The following is an 18,261-nucleotide window of genomic DNA, read 5'->3' as shown; positions in this document are numbered from 1 at the left end:
ACGGGGACCAGAAATGAAACTGTCAGTTTACTTAATTTTAAAGAAGCATCTGGTAAATGTCTGAATCACCTATTTTCCCCAGACTTGCTTCAGAGGCTCCCTGACAGCACACTTGCTCAATTCCCAAATCCACTTGTTGGTTGCCCTTTGGGCGCCTTGAGTTTTGGGTTCCTTGGCCGAAACTCATCCCATTGAGCGTACGGGACTGGAGGGGTCAGGGATTCGTTCGCTTTTCTGCAGCTGAGCAAATGCGGTCGTGCAAATTACTTTGCTCCTGTAAAGTTTAACAGGTGCTCCCCAAGTTGGCAGGTCACGGCGGTGGCTCGGGTCCGTGTGAGTAACGTCTCGCTGCTTTGTGCAGGTGTGCCACTGCAGAAGGCGAGATACAAGCGGGTGAGGTGCAGACCAGATGCCTGGTCTGCCAACTGCATCGAGGAGAAAGGGCCCTGGTTTTACACGCCCGAAGGTGGAGCCAACCGCATCCTGCCGCCCATGGCTGATCCCTCTCTGTAAGTTCCTGCACTGTACCTTCACAATTCACGCTGGCACCGAAAAATTTTCAGTATTCCCATCTCAAGTAGTCAGGCAAGAAGTATGTGAGTGGAAAGGTGAAGTTTGAGGAACAAATCCCACTGCTTGGCGAGCGAGTGAAAATCACCATGCCCTGGGCAACTCAGCTAGGGCATTTATCGGTGTCATGAGTTTTCATGAGTTCAAAGCTAATGGGAGAAAGATCTACCAAAGACCACTGATACAGAGGCATCACCTCTGGGCGAGAAAACCTTTACAGCATAAATTATCAGGCTGGTAGGGTATTTGGGGGAAGCGTCAATATACGCTTGGTCTTGTCTTACGCTTTTTGACTCCTTTTGGAGGATATTGGACAAGGCGGGCATTTGTCCTGTCGAGTGGAGACATCCTCACGCTCTCACCTCTGGAAGCTGGAGTGACAGCGGTGATGATGACAGCTTTAGAGTTGACTCATGCAGTGAAATGTTTGCCGCTAGTGAGATGGAGCTAAAATACCTTTTAAGAGGCTTCAGTGTATTAATTAAAAAAAAAAAAGTATAAATAGGACTGTGACAGTGGCATTACTGGGGATCACGGTCACATGCTACAGCTTGGGCCCCACTTCAGGAGGAGGAGGTGGGCTCTTCTCCACATGCAGGTAGAAAGGGGAAACGTTGTTTCCTCTTCCCTGCGGTGGAGAGAAGTCCACATGCCGTTAAGTTTGTGGCTTGGATGCTGCTGTTTCAAGCTTTGCGGCAAGGCACGATTTCAAGGTTTCCCTTACAGCTATCCAGTGAGAGCAGCTAACCAGCAGCAGTAGCAGCAAATCCTCATGATGTGTTGAATATTTTTTCTGCCTGCTGTTAAATCACTTGGCTGTGACCCTTTTAAAGGCTGGTTATTCCTGAGGCTCCCTTCCCAACAAAATCCCCCCCAAAAGCCTCCGGTGCTCACAGCTCTGCTGCTGACGCTTTTTTTCTTTGTAAACGCGCTGTTCCTGGGGGTTTTGCAGCAGGACCAAGTGTCAGCTGGGGGCGAGAGCGGTGCTGTCCCATGCTAAACTTTGGCGTAAATGTTGCTGCTCCATGTTTCAGGATGAAGGACTACCAGGAGCTGGCCAGTATGTTTCCGCTTTCAGAAGACGAGTCCGGCTCTGGGTCTGAGGACGTGGCTGAAGTGGAGCAGGAGTCTGGGTCAGGGGCTGACTTCGGCAACGATTACCCCAGCATGAAGTTCCCCAACTTCTTGGTGGGCAAGCAAAAAAGCAAGCTGAAGCAGAAGCTCACAGAGGAGGATTTAATTCTGTAGGAGAGGAAACTTGGCCCTCATCGTAAAGATTGTGACCTTTCTTGTCTTTGGCACATCTTCTCTGGTGTATGACCAAATGTGATTACTCTCAGGACAAAACAGTTTTATACGAGTTCTAAATCAATAAAAACTGCCTTACAATCTCTATTGCTCTTACTCACTAAAAATCTGTATTCAGTCTGAACTTACTCTTTGCTTTTGAAGTGTAGGGTAGCCATCCAAATCAGGGGAAAATAGGATTTTAAAGGATCTGTCATAATCTTGTTTGTATAAATATTATGGCTGGCAAAAAAAAAAAAAACACCCAGTGGTAATAAATTAAAAATCTTTATTTAATGGGAATCAGCTGCAYATTAACACAACTCAACTAATTATGTAAAATCAACTCAAACAGTTGCCTTTCATCTGACTTTCCTTAGATTATTTCCTTAAAAAGCACAAAATGTTGTGAACTGTTCTGGCACTATAGATGTTATTTCCTGTTACGAATGTAAGAATGGGTCTTCTTGTTACGGCTGGTCTGCTGCAGTGTAGCTTGTGCACTATTTTGGCTGCGTTATCTTAACAGAAGTTATGAGATTCTGTAAGGCAAAAACCATAACCCCCTTCTCCATTCTCTCCTTGTGACTTTTAACATCAGAAGTGGCCAACGAGCAAGTGCACCTGCCTTTCAAATCGCTGAATGGATTTTCCTGTGATGTCTGTATCTACCCACCTGTTATCCTAATAAAATCTAAATTAAACCATTTTTTTCTTAAGCATTAGACTGAGCTCTCGAAGCTGTGTGTGGTGAGCCCCTTGAGACATACAGTGCTTAAACGACAGTGCTTGCAGAAAGGGTTGCGGTCTGACACAAGAGCATCCCCAAAGTCTGCTGATTTCCAGCGGGAAGCTCTTCCAACTGATTTTCAAATCAGTTTTCCTAGGGGAAATGCGTAAATGTTGTATTTGGAGGGACAAATGCTGCATTTGGCAGCACTAACAAAAATACAGCTCCACAAAAGTCCACAGGACGGACACCACTGAGCATTTCTGGTTGCCTCCAGTAACATCTGCTCTCTAAAACGTGAAAAAAAAAACCCAAACCAAAACCAAAACCAAAAAAATAACTAAGTCAATAGACGTAATCATGTGCTTGCAAATGAGCTTACTTTTAGGTGCTTTTCTAGCTTGGACTTACTGTGCGAGTTGCAGAATTGAAACTGATGGCTGCTGAGCAGACAAGCGAGCGGTGAGCACCACCTAATATTGCCATCTGACGGCCAAACTACAGACCGACAATTCGAAATATCGGGCTTTCGGGTGTAACACCTTTCCTCTGTTTACCTGAAAGACTGATCTGGAAATAACATTTTCTCCGCGTCTTGGTCCACGTGCTGGGACATCAGCCCCTCATGCTCCGATCGCTGCGCAGAGGCGTGAATAAACGACAACCTGTTTGCCAAGAAAAAAAAAATGTGTTTTTTACTGATAGGTGCTTTCAAAGTTAGACAATTTGACGCAAAGTTCTTGATGGGTTCTTTTTTTTCCAACATAAAACCGAGTGCTTTGCTTTAACTCAAATGTATTACTATTCCATTTAAGCTAAATATAGAATGAGCTTGACTTAAGCAGAAATAAGTGGGTCCAAACAGCTTTCTGGCAGCTTAACTAAATCAGGATAAAATGACGTCTTTAGGTTACGAGTCTTTTGATTGCTGAGGAAGCTCATACCGTTTATTTAAACCTGTTACCGCCGCGTTTCTCTCAGGCGCTACACGAAGGTGAACGGAGTAAATTCCGGTCCCCCCCCGCTATAAACAACGGATTAATTAAAATTTAACGGCCGGCCGGGCGCTGCCCCGCCCCCGCGGTGCGCATGCGCCGCTCTGCCCCCTCCCGCCGGCGCTCCGACCCCGCCCGCCCCCAGGCCGGCCCCGGGCGGACACGGAGCGGGGAGGGGGCGGTCACGTGCCGGGAGGGGGGCGTGGCGCGGCCGCCTCTGAGGTCACATGACAGGGGCGCGGGCCGGAGCCGCCGCTGGTGCTGGTGCTGCCTGGGGTAGGAGTCGGCCGCCGCGGGGCCGCGACCATGGTGAGTGCGCGGGCGCGCGCGCCCCGCTCCCCGCCCTCCCCCTGCAGCCGCGAGACCCCAACGGCCGTTGGGCAGCGCGCGGCGCCCCCTCCCCTCCTCCCCCCGCGCCGCGCGCCGGCCCTGAGGCGGCGGCGGCCTGGGCCGGGCGCCTCCTCCTCCTCCCCCCCCACCTGTGGCTGCGCGGGGCGGGGGGAGCCGCCGCCCGCCCTCGCCCCTCTCCGCGGGCACCGGCGGCCGTTTGCCCCCCCCCCCCTCCCCGGCGCCGCGTGGCGCTCCCTGCCCTCTGCCGCCGCCCGGAGGGAGGGAGGGAGGGAGCCTCGCCGGCACCGGGCCGGCGCCCCTGGGCTGCGTCACACGGCGGCGCGGCCGCCCGGGGCCGCCGCCGAGGGTCCCGCCGCGGAAGCGGGCGCGGGGCTTTCTTGTTCTGTTGGCGCTCCTGCCGCCTGCGGAGCGGCGCCGGGGACGTGCCCTCGCCGCGCCCCGCTGCGCCCGCGCCCCTTCCAGTGCCTGGCGTCGCCGGGGGACTCGGCTTCTGGGCGGGCTGCGCACCTGGCCTCCGAGGGGCTTTGGGGCAAAATCCGCCCGAAAGTGCCTGCCAGTCTTTCAGCAGCCTCTGTGAGGCGGCAGCCCTTTAAGTGACCGCAGTTATTAATCCTGCTGGGCTGTTGAAATAGCTGCCACTTTGTGTCCCTGGTAGATTTGGCTTAGATGAAGTGCTTAATGCACTGTGCTGTATAGATTTTTTCTTTTTTTTACTTAAAGAATCAGCTGGATCAATGCATTGTGAGTTTCTGAAGCGTGTGCGTTCCTTAATGTCCGTCTCTGTTGGACAGACAGGCTTTTTAGGGCTCCGTGTGGAGCCGAGGCTGGGATTTCTGAACAGCTTTTCAGCTTCCAGCAGACTTGCAGCTCCTTAGTACAGCTATAACATGTAAGGAATTAACACAGACCAACTTGAGTCCTGATGTAGCAAGTAATGTTGCTGTGTTGTACATGTGGCGAAAGGTCCTCCATACACAGAGTCTTAAGAAGCGATACGCTACTGATGTTAGGTCTGGCTGACTGCGTTAGATGATGGTACAGCTTTGTAATTTGGAAGCTACTGTGGGAGCATCTTGTATGATGTATACTGTAAAGGTAATGTGCTTCCCTGTTTAGTTTGGCAATGGGGGAAGTGGAAGGCTAAGCTGGAAAATAAGTACAGGGTTGTTAAGAAAAGGAAAAGGGCATGCCCAAAGTAACCTATGTAACAATTTAAAGTAGTCTAAAGACTGAGAATTCTTGCTGAAGTTTTCTTTTCTTTCTCTCTTCCCTTCTCCCAGGAGCTGAAAATCAAGAACAGTGCTAGTGTGTGGTCATTTAAAAAAAAAAAAAAAAAAAAAAAAGCAATGAATGCAAATATGTGCTTGGCAGAGACTTGGAGGACCCTTCAGTCTTAGGTTTAACCTCCTTGTGGACTGTGCTTTTGCTTTCCTCTGAGAATGTGAAGTAGATGTAACTAATCTAGGCTTCAGTTACAGAATTATATGCATCTTCACGGACTGAACTAGGGCCATTTGCTATCTGAACGAGTACACAGTCAGTTTAGTCTTGCTTGAATTGCTGTTTCATAGCTCAAAATTGCACAATGCCTTTGCTTGACTTGTAGGGGTAAGCAAAACAGTTCCTCAATATTGCTGTTACTGGGGCAGTAGCATTCACATCATCAAACTTTCTTCCATTTTTTTTTTTTCTCTTAGCACTGCACTTGAAACTTCAGGTCCCCCAAAATATTTTGAACATGTTCTTAATTCCTTAGTTCTTGACATTAAATTTGTGAAGTTCACTGAGAACTAATTTGTAATTTCTTTCAAAAAAGAGAAGTCACAATGAGTTACTGAACTGTTGTCTGCTTTAGTACATCAAAGAAGATTAATGGATTAAGCTGGAGAAATGTGGGCTTTTGTACTAATCTTGTTGAGTTCACATACAGCTGCTAACATGTTTTTCAGTTTCTTGTAAGAAATGCTTGTACAAGGTCAAAGGATGATCTTTCTTAGCTTCTTGTATTTGATGCTGGTCAGAAGCTCATGCCTAGCRAAGGCTTTTGTAAGGCCAGGGTGAACGTTTAATACTTCTCCACAATATTGCTTTAGGTGCCAGTATGTTGTGGTCTGAGAGCTTCCTGGGCCGGAGGTGATACTTTTACGTTCAATAATCCCTGATGGATATGCCCCCGTTGAACCCATGTAAACTTCTAACATCCACTGTATCTGCTGGCAGAGCAATAAAGCTGAACTACACTATGTGAGGAGCCACTGTCTTTTGATCCTGCTACTGCAGGACCTTCATTTAATTTGATAGGAGGAATTTGATAGGCTTTTGTTATATTCCCTGTTAGCTGTTTTTTTTTCCCCAGACTGAAGCATCCTAGTTTGCTTTGTTATTCCTTCAACTTTTACTGCTGTTTATACAGCAAGTTACAGTGGGTATAAAACAGTAAGTAATTTTTTTGCAGAACATTGCAAATCTTAAATCTGATGGGATCAATTTGTTAGCAAGATAAGTTTTTTTTTTTTTTTTTTTGGAGTATGATTAAGTGATTAATTTTTGAAAGTGAAATCAGTGATTTAATAGTAAATAGGAAGAGAAACTTTGCAGTGGCAGAAGCCAAAGTCGCGATTGCAGCAGTGATAGTATTTATTTTAGTAGTATCTTAATGGAATAGTAGTAATGGTACTTACACTGTGTGCTTTGTTATAAACGTTATATTTTGTAAGAGCTGCTTCTCCTTGTTACTGATCCTATTTCAGTTATTTTCTAGACAAACAATTGTCCTGTGTTGTCATGATATTTCTTGAGTCTTTAATACAGAACAGTCTTGTAGTGGATATGCAGACTTCTTCCCCAATTTAGAGTGTACAGCTGCAAGTAAATACCACTCTTTAAAAACTGGAATGTTTACTGTGTAGTAACTTATCTAATTATTCTTATTTCAGAGTTTTCTTGGAGGCTTTTTTGGTCCTGTTTGTGAGATTGATGTTGTTCTTAATGATGCTGAAACACGAAAAACAGCAGAAATCAAAACAGAAGATGGTAAAGTAGAAAAGCATTATCTCTTCTATGATGGCGAGTCTGTTTCAGGAAAGGTAATCTTTTTTTATTTTTTTTGATGCCTATGAATTGCTCTACTGATTCTGGTATGTGCATACATATAGGAGGTTAAATGATAACTGATATAGGCAACAGCTGGAACTGGAATCGCAGCTTGTGTTGCTATTCAAAGAAAAAACACTGTTTTCCTATATCTGGTCTTTCCAGCCATAGTTACTGAGGAAACTGACAAAACTGAACCTTTCCAATGGTTTGTTGCTGCTGGTTTGCCTCTACTTATCCTGTCTTTATGGAGAAGCTGTTTGTGCAATTATGTGCAATCTTGTCATTGGTTTTGACAAGAAAACTATTCCCAACTGGATCTCCTCCTTTCTTCTACTCTGCTCTTCCCTGTAAACTCCAAAATCCATAATGTCTCACACGTAACAGTAATTATTGGCTGATGCAGCTGACTAGCTTTGCATATCCTGAAGCCAAGCCTTATGCTTCATGCCCTGAGGTTGTTTCTGGAATTGCATCAGAGGAGCAACATATTAAGTTCAGCTGGCTGCCCAGTCCATGGGAGTTTTTCTGGTTGAAAAAAGAATGAAGTTAAGATTGCCAGAAGGATTCCTCATCTTTCAGTATTGCACCTAGGAACTCCTTGTGATCCCTCTGGTTCTACTAGAGCCATTCTCATTCTCTGAATGTTTCTGTTCTAATCTGCTTTTCCTCCTAGAAGCTTGGGCCAGATGTTGGGTTCTGGGATTGACTTCTAAATACCTACTTCAGTCTTAACTAATCTATTGCTACTGGGCATCTTCCTGCTCTTCAGATGTCTTTCCATGTTATGAGCTTGATTCTCTAGAAAGATCCTTTCAGGGACGTGAAACTCTCACAAGATAGGCCTCAAACTCAGGGAGCAGAGGAACTAGCTCTCATGTGTTCACTGGTCTAAGGACTTCTCGCTTATATCAGCGACTCCTGAGATGTGCCTGATGAGTTTTGACTAATCCAATCACAACTGGATCAGGAGGTTTGGAAGACCAGTGACTTGTTGGGCACCTTCCCTCTGCCTCTCCATTTCTTCTTCTTTTCACCACAAAGGCAGATTGTCCATGTGGTTTACTTGCACTCAGATATCATTGATATACTGGTATGAAGGTCCTGATAGTAGGTTTGATTGTCTGTTGTTTTTTGCTTTGACTTCTCTAAAATTCTGCTGAGGAAGGGACTTAAATTCACTTGATTTGAAAGGAATACATGTCATGACAGTCTTTTTGTTTTGGACACGTCAGTGTGACTGTCAGAAGATGTTTTGAAGATCTCGGCCTTCCAAGATGGTAAGAGGGTCATGGCTGGCTTGTGTGAACTCTACTGAAGCTCTGGCTTAGTCTTCTATTTGTGGGACTTGGGGATTTCAGACCTATTTATCAAATGTAGTCACATGGATGGTTAGATCTTTCTTATATGCTTTACTGATGCTTTGGTAGGTGATGCTTAATTTTCTCATCAACTGTTTAATTTGTTTGCCTTCAAGCTCAGCTGGTACTGTTAAGGAGAAGGTCTCAGTCTTCATGGGCATGTTTTAATAATGTATTTTTCTCTTTCACTTTACTACCTGATCTTAGTAAAGTGTTTAAAACTCTAACTGGTACTTTTTTGCTTTGGTAGGTGAATGTCATCTCTAAGCAGCATGGGAAGAGACTAGAGCACCAAGGAATTAGAATTGAATTTGTAGGGCAAATTGGTGAGTTTTGAAGCTATAAAGGGGATGTTAGGTAGGTGTGGTTTATGGAACTTTGCTTTTGTGACTGATAGCAGTCTGGCTCAACCATCCCAACCTGATCAGGTTAGTGTATGACAAGTGCCAAAGGAAGTATTACCTACTCACTTTAACACAGGTGATATACTGCTTTGTGCTAGTCAGAAAATTAATGGGCGGGAGGACTGGGATGAGGAGTATTCTGTCTGTTGGAGGCTGGTTGAGAAGCTGAATGAAAGCCATTAGGGATTTCTGAAAACTAAATGTGGCCATGGTACACATGGCTTCTGCCTCACATATTTCAGACTATACATTTTTAAGTTAAAAACACCCCTGAAAATAACTGTAAATGAATGACCTTGATATTAAAACTGGGGCCGAACTACTTTTTTTTTGTTTTTCTTCTTTCTGCCTATGCTTGGTTTCATCTGTATTTGAGGTTCCAAACCAAAATGTCAGCTGTACCTGTTTTGCTAGATCTCTTAATTCTAGCCTTTAATTCTGGACCTGGAAGAAGAGGCATAGGAAAAAAAAAAAAAAAAAGATGGAGCAGCCTACAGTGAGATTTTTCTGGAAATAATTCTGTGGTGGTTGGTTTTCTAAAGCATAGTTGTATACTGATGACAAAATAGGATTGCAACTTCAGAAGATCACTGCTCTTTCTAACAAGATTATGTGGTGTTCACATTAAAAATATCAGTTTCTTAAAACTGTCCAGATCTGGCTGGATCTTGATCACATCTAACCTCTTTTCACCAGCCGAGCTAATCTTTGTGTCCTTAGCTTGATGCTAAAATTCCCTCTTTCTCTAATAGAGGGCTGTTTGCATTGGTGTCCCCCTTTGAAATTCATCTTCAAGTTTCAGCCTCATACAGTTGACTTTGAATTCTCACAAATTCTCTATTTTTGATCAGCCATTAGGCTCCAGTTCCCTGTGTGAGAACTGTTATACAGCAGGTGTGACTGACTTCTGACACCTGGTACTCTGTGCTTTGAGATTTTGGTCAGTGGTGATGTAAAAGCAAACTTTCAGAATAAAGCAGCAGTGCAATGGGAATGAAAAGCTTGGATATGTCAATCTCAGTGCTTGTTGTCCTCTAATAGCTCTGCTGATTGTTTTTAATCTGCTTTGATGCATAGATTTTTATTTGCTAAACTTCCAGTTGATGTAGTGAATTTTGTTTCTAGGCATCTTGCTGTAGTGTTAAAGTTTAAAATTTCTCAAGGAGTTATGGAGAAGCGGCTTATTTTAAGCCACTGCTCTTTGTACTTGTTCGTGTTTTCTTGCACCTTCTATTAAATTGAATTAATATAGTAATACACCACAGTATTGTGATGTTTTGTTTCTCTGCCTTACTTGGAGACTAGCTCCAGCTGCATGTCACAGGCTTATTTTAAACAAACTCTTCAGAGTACAACTTTTCTGACTTGCACAAAAAGTATTGGATTTGCAATGGTAAATAAACTTTGTTATTTAAACATTTGTCATAGCAAACAAAGTGCACCTTAGTTTGTTTGTAGTCGTTTTGGAAAATAAACAGTTACTAGTTAAAATGTCTGTCTCTAGCAAATCAGCAATGATAAACTGAAGTTGAGGATGTGTTCAGTTCACTTGTATTCTTTTCTGGAGTGCCTCAATCTATATAAAATAAATTCCAGAAGCTAAAATCAGGCAGTGCTAATTACAAAGGCTGCAAGGCAAGAAATACTTTGTTAGCTGGACTAGCATAAAAAACATAACGTTAGTGAAGCTTGAAATAATTGTTCTTTGCCTTGCATGTGGTACTTTAGAAATACTTACTGTAGGTTGTTGAAGCTGAAAATAACTTTGAAAAACTGGATAAAACTTTTTGACAGATGTGTGTCACTTTGATCTGGAAGTAGTTGCTTCCTTTCTCCTTTCCTGCCTGCTTCTGCCAAATTAGAGAAAAAGTTTTGTTTGCTAAAAGTAAATACTGAAACACGCTTTCTTTTGACTTCCTCAACTTTAGAGCTCTTCAATGACAAAAGTAATACTCATGAATTTGTAAACTTAGTAAAAGAACTGGCCTTACCTGGAGAACTGACCCAGAGCAGAAGCTATGACTTTGAATTCATGCAGGTTGAGAAGCCATACGAGTCGTACATTGGTGCCAACGTCAGGCTGAGGTTTGTAACTGTCAAGTGCTCCCCCTAAGCAAATTCTATAATTTAACAGTTGTGCTCCTTCTTCCTCTCTTCCTTTCCCCCCTCTTCCCCCCTCCCCCCCCAAAAAAAGAGGGCCAATTTCACTGCTATCCTGAGAGTAAAACTATAGTGAGAATAATAGTGCATGATTGGCTTTTGTGAACTTTAACAACATCAAAACGAACTGTTGAAATGTATAAATGGCAGCCTAAGGATTTGATGATGAGAGTTACCTTGTGGCTCATTTTCAAGTGCTAAACTAGTCCCTGGTGTTTTGATTTGGGTTGGAAAGGGGCAGAAAAATCTATCTTTTCACGTAATTCTTAAAAATAAGTCACTTTGATACTGGATGTTTTTTCCCCCCCCCAAACTGGAATGTTGTGCTTTGAATGCACAGTGCAAATAAGCTTTTATGTAAAAGCCGTTGTGTTCCAGTGACTTGCACCAGTGCAAGGAAAATAACAGTTAACATGTGACAGTGAAATATGATGGGTGTCTATGCYCATTATTTTGGTGGGTGGGCAATAGAAGCAGTGAGAGTGGTGCCCACAGAGGGTGTGGGTTTTTTGTCCTTCACCTCTCTGTATTTTGGATTTCAAGTCAGACGTGTAACAGCCAATAACTAGTGTGCCTTGACTGGAGGTGTTGAGAATCTGTTATGATGTAGCTTTTTCTACTTTATTTAGAATTGTTCCGTTTTGTTTATACGGATCCAGTTCTTTCAGTTGAATCATGTAAAGACAGTCCATGTCTCCCTTAAAATTCTACCTAAAAAACATTGTGTATTTTTTTTGTCTTGCTCCTTTCTGCTCAGTCTTAAGAGAGAATGTTCTCTGGTCTTTCAAAGAACACCTGTATCTCAAAACATAAATGCCTTTCTTTATGTAATTCTGAATAATTCTGACCAACTTGGTGGCTTTTTTCCTAGGTATTTCCTAAAAGTGACAATAGTTAGACGGCTGTCAGACCTGGTAAAAGAGTATGATCTCATTGTTCACCAGCTTGCTACCTACCCAGATGTAAACAACTCAATTAAAATGGAAGTAGGCATTGAAGACTGCCTGCATATAGAGTTTGAATACAATAAATCTAAGTAAGTGTAACTTGGAGCAAAACACATCTAAGTAAATATCTGAGGAGAAAAATGTAGACTGCTGAATATTTGATGAGCAACCTGACACCCGGAGGTATTAAAAAATGTAACGCATCATTTTCAATGATTATTATATTGAGTTGTTTGGCTAGTAATTATACAGTGGCCTTCTTTGAGAAATACTTGTCTCTTCTGCTTTCGGTACTAAAAGGAAGGTCAGCAGCAAATATTTAAGACTTGATTTCAAATAGCATTCATGCTATTTCAATATATAACTGCAGTACTTTACTGCAGTGATGGGAAGATGCTAATTGCTCTGGTCTGGCTGAGATGCTCATCTTGGGGAAGTAAGCTCAGAGTAATTAACAGGCAGATAAGGTAACTGCCTATATAACTTGTTTTTAAGAAGGTGTAAAAGATGTTTGTTTAATGAAAACCCTATTCTGTTCTCTTAAAGGTATCACTTAAAGGATGTGATTGTTGGAAAAATTTACTTCCTCTTAGTGAGAATAAAAATTCAGCACATGGAGTTGCAGCTGATCAAAAAGGAGATTACTGGAATTGGTAAGAGAAACAAAGGTCAAAGGAGATGGCAACTTGTATGCCAGTTGAGCTTAGGCAAATCTGGAGAGTGAGGTCAAAAAGTTCCAGTTTTGGCTGAAGTGATCTTCCACGTGCTTTCTATCACTGATGTTTGACTACAATTTGCAATTTGTGGCATCAGTAATTGTACTTAGTAGTCAACATTACTCAAGGTCTGCAGCTTGTTCTGGGATTGTGAACGTTGGGCTAGCTAGCTTTACAAATCTGAATCATTGCAAATGGAACTTGGGTGTAAATATGCATGAGCTTAAGCAGCCTTGATAGATAATGAACAAGGAAGAGGGTGTAAAATGTGTCTTGAAGAACCATTTACCTCCGCAGAGGTAATCTGGCAAAATGGACTTGGTAAAGAGTGGCATGAATACCTTTCACGCTCTGGAAGTATGTCACTTTGAGTCAGCCTAAAACTGATATGATGAAAATATCAAGAGGCTTTGAAGCAGCAACAGCTTGATCATTGCAGATCAGGCTTGCGCACCCTGGAGCTAGGGAGCCAGTAAGAGGCTGTGGCTCATGACTTCTTTTGCCAGTGCCTGGGGCCATAGTGAGCTGTTTGTGCAGAGAGTAAGAAAGCTTTCGTAGTCACAGGAAGGGCAGAAAGCTGCTCTTATTGCTGCTGCTGCCTTTTGTGGCTAAACTTGGCACTGCAACTTAACCATCCTAAGGTCTGGAGAAAGGTGCCTCTTTTGCTGGATGGTACCCCTTTAGGTTTCTAGTCTGATCGTGGCCTAGTAGTGTCAAAGTAAGTAGCACTGCCCTCCGAACATTTTCACAGGTCTTACCCTGCATGCTTCCCCATTATTCAAAGCCTTTGTACTGAGGGCTCCCTGGAAGCATTAGCTGCTGCCTCTTCCTTGTCAGTGTGGGGAAGAGAGAGTAAGAAGCAGACACTCTGCCCAGGAGATGACTTTACTGGCACTGTCTGTGTGTAACCGGTATATAAGGCAATGTTTTTCTTGCTTTGAAGACCTACGAAGGCAAGAAAAAAATGCAGTGTTCTGTAATTTGAATGCTGCAAAGTAGAAATTGCTGTGATAAAACTTTGTAAATAYGTTAAAAACTGAAGAATGTGTTCTCAAAGTGAAAACTTGTTTGACCAGGACCCAGTACCACAACAGAGACTGAAACCATTGCAAAGTATGAAATAATGGATGGTGCACCAGTTAAAGGTAAATAATAGTGCTTCTATTTTGAAGGGGGAACACTCTGGGTTAAAACTGTTTGTCTCCCTTCCCTGCCTTTCCCTCTACCCCACCAGTCTGAAGCACAGGAGTTGACTTCTGTAAATTTTTCTTGGAGAAATTGTATTTCTCCTTAGGTTGCTGAAATGAGGGTGGATTTTTTTTTTTCATATTCAAAGCAGATATTTTCATTGACTTAGAGCATTTCACTTGATCCTAATAATTTGTCCCTGTTTACCATGCAAGTTCTGTGACTGCTCCATTTAGCACTTTAGTTCAAACTCCATTATGCTGAACTTCCTTGTAGATATAGAGTCCTAGATATTGTTCCTTTTGTCTTGCCTGGCTACCATGCTTCCACCTTTGATTTCACACTTGCCTCTGTAGGTTGTGTGTTTTATCAAGTGTCTGAGCTGTGCCTGCTTTCAGGATTCGGACATGCAAGTGCCATTAGGTGCCCTAGGCAGCAGCAGTACTGTGAAGGTGACTTGGTGGTGGAAGATGGTGTAACTTAGGCTTGATCTAAGCATGAAGGTTAAATTTGTTAGTCTAGACTGGCACTTCCAACTTGCAGGAGCTGGTGTTGATGACTGTGGAAAAGGCTTAAATGATCTGAAACCTAATGAAGTGTGAGTGACTTGTTGCCTAGAAGGCTCTTGTGAACTTCAGATCCTGGAAATCTGGTATTGCCTCCTAGGAAAGGAAGGGTCCCTGTTTTCAGAATGCAAAGACAGTGCTTGGGAAGCTAAGCTGCATTTATGTGTGAATGGCTTCTGAAACTGTTTAATGACACCCAGTTTTCAGGAACTTATTTTAAACTCTTTCCTCTTTAAGGTGAATCAATTCCTATAAGACTGTTCTTAGCAGGCTATGACCCAACTCCTACAATGAGAGATGTAAACAAAAAGTTTTCAGTGAGGTACTTCTTAAATCTAGTGCTTGTGGATGAAGAAGACAGACGATACTTCAAACAACAGGTATGGTCTCTAGGAATCTTGTTGCAGGAGTTATCTGGACTGTTGAATATGCTGCTTTAAATATTTGACACATTAGAAACCAACTGTGTTTCGTGTATGGCTCAGGTATTTCTGTTGTCTGGTGTATTGCAGTCTGTGCAGAAAATGCTAGCTTTAAAAAGAGGGAGCCATAAAGGAACTTTGCGGTATGAATACTCAGACAAATCTGTATTTAAAATGAGCTGCAGATGCATGTTTCCTTTTTTGTTTTTAAACTATTGCAGATTTCCCTTTACAGTAATAACTTGGGTTCAAAATGCAAAATTATACAAAAGATTAAGATGCTTGACTGAAATTCAGCAAAAGTTGAGGACATACAGAAGAAAAGAATGATGTGAAAAGGGTCACTGGAATAAAGCTATGTAGATCAGTCTTCCTTCTAAAGAATAGACAGGGCAATATAATTTAAAGTGGAAAACAAAAGGAGACTGGAGGATAATAAGGCTATGGTAGGCTTCAGATCTAGAGGAAAAGGAAGAAGAAAAAAATACTTTAACCCTTTATACTGTCTAAGTAGGGCTTAAAATAGCCTGGGAGGTGACTGCTGAGGATTGATCATAATAAATGTTCAGGCGTTAACTAAATATGTAAATTGAATTACCTGTCTCTTGTTTCTACCTTAGTTACAGAAAAGCACAATACAGTGACAATTCAGAGTTTTTTCAAAATTCTTTGCCTAGGCAGGTCTTATCGTAATGGTACTTGATACTTCTGGCTTAGTGCTGAATGGTTGATTCAAAAGTGTTTACTTTCTCAATAGGAAATAATTTTATGGAGAAAAGCTCCTGAGAAACTGAGGAAACAACGAACAAACTTTCACCAGCGATTTGAATCTCCAGAATCACAAGCATCTGCTGAGCAACCTGAAATGTGAACTGGTTTAAGATGGAAAAACTCTCACAATGCTTCAGCAGGTTAAAGATGGCAGCAGCCTGTGGGAAACGAAGGCCAAAATTCCCATTACAACTGTCTTCCTTCATCTTGCAGTGCTGCATTTACCATACTACTAAAATATTCTTCAGTTAAACATTCAAGTATGTATATACATTTAAAATAAAGTGCTTTCTCAAACACTGGAACTTTCTTAAGCTACTATTTTATACTGCACATTTACTTTTATTTGATAATGTTATGCACTTGGATATGCATAAGCTTAAATCTAGTTATTTCCATGCATGGTAGGCTGGTATATTTGATTTTGCTGATCACCTGTATTGTGTAGACTAAAGCATTTCCCTTCTCCATATTGTTTATTGCATGTCTCTTTCAAATGTTGCTTATCTGCATTTTTTTTGTTTTGAAACCACAGTAAGACAATTGACTAAATCACACTAAAAATCAAGGCTTACGATGGACTTCTTGCCCTAAAAGACTTCTAATTATCATGTTAGGGTTTAACTCAAACTGCATGTATATGCACTATGAATATGATAACTGTGGAGCCTTCAGCTGCCTTACCAAGGTTTTTAAGAAGCTTTGAGTCTGTTAGTAACAAAAAGTGTTAGTAAGCATCTCTTCCCCCCCCCCCCCCCCCCAAAAAAAAATTCTCATTCTACCGTACTTCTAAGCCTTTCATCTGAGTGACTGCTGACTTTTTAAGGGTCATTGCCCAGTAACTAGTCAAAGTGGAGATGTTCTCACTATTTCACTTTGAGGTGGTGAGTGGCTGAAATATGTGAAAGTAACTATCCCTTATTGATGAAACAAACACTGGTAACATTGATTATTTTGAAAATACACTATTATTCCTCCTGGATTCACACTTCCACTGTCTTCACAGTTTGTTTCCTCGCTGTCCTAATAGGAGAGGCAAAACATCCTCAAAGGACATCCTCCCGAGTCCATCGAGGCCTGTTACGAGGGTAAACAAGCTTTTTTGTGCTCTTCTAGAAAGGTATTTTGAAGCCAGGTGAGCTTCAAAACTATTGGAAGCTTGTCTAGCAAAGCAGATTGTTTGTCTTCATCATCTCACGGAGAAATAGCTTAAACAAGTTAGCCTTCATCTAGTCACAATTGAGCATGTAGTCTGTTATCAGACATGTGGCTTGGGCATAAAATGAAGCCTGCTGTGTGGAAGGCTACTTGCGCTTGTAGTTCACTTGGCCTTTAAACCAAGACTTTTCAACTTCAGTGCAAGTGTCATTGGTAACCTTACTTTATGAGTAAGTGAATAATTGAATTACATTTCTGTAAGAACTGTTTTATTACTATGGCACTTTGATAAAGCGGACGAAGATTCTGTGTACTTTATGCTAGGATACTTCTCTTCATGTGGATATCTTTGAGAGCAAACTTAACTCCCTCATGTAAGTGCCTGTTCAGAACTTAAAAAAAAAAATTAAAAAAATTAAAAGCCAAATATTTTCATGGTCACTTGCATGTTGTAATCTGGAAATTATTCCAAGAGATTTTGAGAACAGATTGTACTTAACCAGCCTCAAATTGTGCAACCATGTATAATAAACAAGAGCTGCTATTTGAATTATTAAAATAGCTGTATTCTCACTAAGCACTGGGTTGTCTTTGTTAATTGGGATGTATGTTGTAACTTCTCTGAGCTCTGCCATTTGCAACAGGAGTGCATGTCACTGTATGGAAGAACACTTATAACTGAGGGAGTCTATGATAACCGAATTCATACATATTTAAAAAAAAAACCTGTTGTGATTCATTTGATCATAAGTAGAAAAGGACTTTAAGTGACAGCAGTGAAATGTATTAATGATCTGGMCATAAAGACTCCCTGTGCCCTGCTCCTTTCTCTCTAGCACATGGTATCAAAGCGCAGAACATGCCTGCAGGCCAAATTTCTGTGTGTTGTTCTGGGGGCAAGCGTTGAGATGGCATGTGGACATAACTGCTATGCTGCTGCTAGCCTGGGAGCATGCCAAAAACGATGGGGATTTAGTGAATGTACCTACTCTTCCTACGTGGTAATTCCCTTCTTTGCACTACGTGTTCTATGTTGACACCAATGGGTCCACCACCTTTTTGCTGAAAAGCCTCAGTTTTTACTGGAATTCACCCTCAGTCATGTTTAAACCTGATACCGGCATAGGATGTTCTAATTTTTGAACCAAGCGGCCCAAGATTTCTTGGAGTATGTAGCTTCCTCACAGAAGAGGGACAGAAACAGGGCATGTTCCTAATAAAGTTGTCTTAAGAGCTGCTACGCCAAAGTTTCCTTCCTGGGAMTGACTTGGGGTGGGTTTTTTTTCTCTCTTTTTTAAGCTGTGCTGCTGTAGCAGCTCCCGGTTCCCCTCCCGGTTCCCCTTCCCCCCCCCCGGCGCTGGGGCCCGAGCTCCGCCGCCGCCATTTTCCCGCCGCTGCCTCCCGCCCCGCCCCGTCCTGGCGGCGGCTGCGCGATGACGTACAGAGGCTGCGCGGAGGGCGGTCGCGGCGCGATGACGCACAAAGGCCGCGCCGCCGCCGCTGCTGCTGCCCTTCGCTGCCGATGCGGCGGTGCGCGTGGCC

General features: G+C 42.6%; 3 protein-coding genes and 1 long non-coding RNA gene across 9 annotated transcripts in view; 3 read left to right on the top strand and 1 right to left on the bottom strand.

Annotated features, from left to right (window-relative positions):
• SRGN (serglycin) overlaps window positions 1–2,576 on the top strand; it is a 3,851-nt gene extending 1,275 nt beyond the window's left edge. The window contains exons 2-3 of the mRNA XM_026054889.1: window positions 362–509; window positions 1,605–2,576. Coding sequence (XP_025910674.1) covers window positions 362–509; window positions 1,605–1,818 — 362 coding nt within the window. The 3' untranslated portion in view covers window positions 1,819–2,576. The remainder of the gene's footprint in view (window positions 1–361; window positions 510–1,604) is intronic.
• Window positions 1–3,642, bottom strand: part of LOC112960536 — a 19,754-nt gene extending 16,112 nt beyond the window's left edge. For all 3 annotated transcript variants that reach the window (XR_003251778.1, XR_003251776.1, XR_003251777.1), the window contains exons 1-2: window positions 3,532–3,642; window positions 3,145–3,252 (exon numbers count right to left, since the gene is read on the bottom strand). This is a non-coding gene — a long non-coding RNA (uncharacterized LOC112960536). The remainder of the gene's footprint in view (window positions 1–3,144; window positions 3,253–3,531) is intronic.
• A 139-nt stretch (window positions 3,643–3,781) lies between these two features.
• VPS26A (VPS26, retromer complex component A) lies at window positions 3,782–17,296 on the top strand. 4 transcript variants are annotated; one of them, XM_026054919.1, is made up of 9 exons: window positions 3,782–3,891; window positions 6,870–7,019; window positions 8,638–8,713; window positions 10,720–10,876; window positions 11,823–11,987; window positions 12,445–12,551; window positions 13,691–13,759; window positions 14,606–14,748; window positions 15,548–17,296. In XM_026054919.1, the coding sequence occupies exons 1-9, from the start codon at window positions 3,889–3,891 to the stop codon at window positions 15,659–15,661; spliced, it is 984 nt and encodes a 327-aa protein (XP_025910704.1). In that variant the 5' UTR covers window positions 3,782–3,888; the 3' UTR covers window positions 15,662–17,296. The 4 variants fall into 4 exon arrangements, with proteins under 4 accessions (XP_025910704.1, XP_025910703.1, XP_025910706.1 ...); XM_026054918.1 differs by lacking the exon at window positions 3,782–3,891 and adding an exon at window positions 4,948–5,028; XM_026054921.1 differs by lacking the exons at window positions 3,782–3,891; window positions 13,691–13,759 and adding an exon at window positions 5,007–5,028.
• SUPV3L1 (Suv3 like RNA helicase) overlaps window positions 15,741–18,261 on the top strand; it is a 22,144-nt gene continuing 19,623 nt past the window's right edge. The window contains exon 1 of the mRNA XM_026054912.1: window positions 15,741–15,821. The gene's annotated coding sequence lies outside the window, so the exon portion shown is untranslated. The remainder of the gene's footprint in view (window positions 15,822–18,261) is intronic.

Source organism: Apteryx rowi, unplaced genomic scaffold, assembly GCF_003343035.1.
Source record: "Apteryx rowi isolate R43461 unplaced genomic scaffold, aptRow1 scaffold_974, whole genome shotgun sequence".
Taxonomy (NCBI): Eukaryota; Metazoa; Chordata; class Aves; order Apterygiformes; family Apterygidae; genus Apteryx; species Apteryx rowi.
Note: the sequence above shows the minus strand (reverse complement) of the source record. Positions and strands in the feature narration are given on the sequence as shown.

Bases quoted from the DNA above. Each gene is read 5' to 3' on its own strand.
- VPS26A (XM_026054918.1), top strand. From the start codon at position 4,963: ATGATGGTACAGCTTTGTAATTTGGAAGCTACTGTGGGAGCATCTTGT. The intron at 8,714-10,719 runs GTGAGTTTTGAA...CCTCAACTTTAG, and splicing joins TGAATTTGTAGGGCAAATTG to AGCTCTTCAATGACAAAAGT. The intron at 14,749-15,547 runs GTATGGTCTCTA...CTTTCTCAATAG, and splicing joins GACGATACTTCAAACAACAG to GAAATAATTTTATGGAGAAA.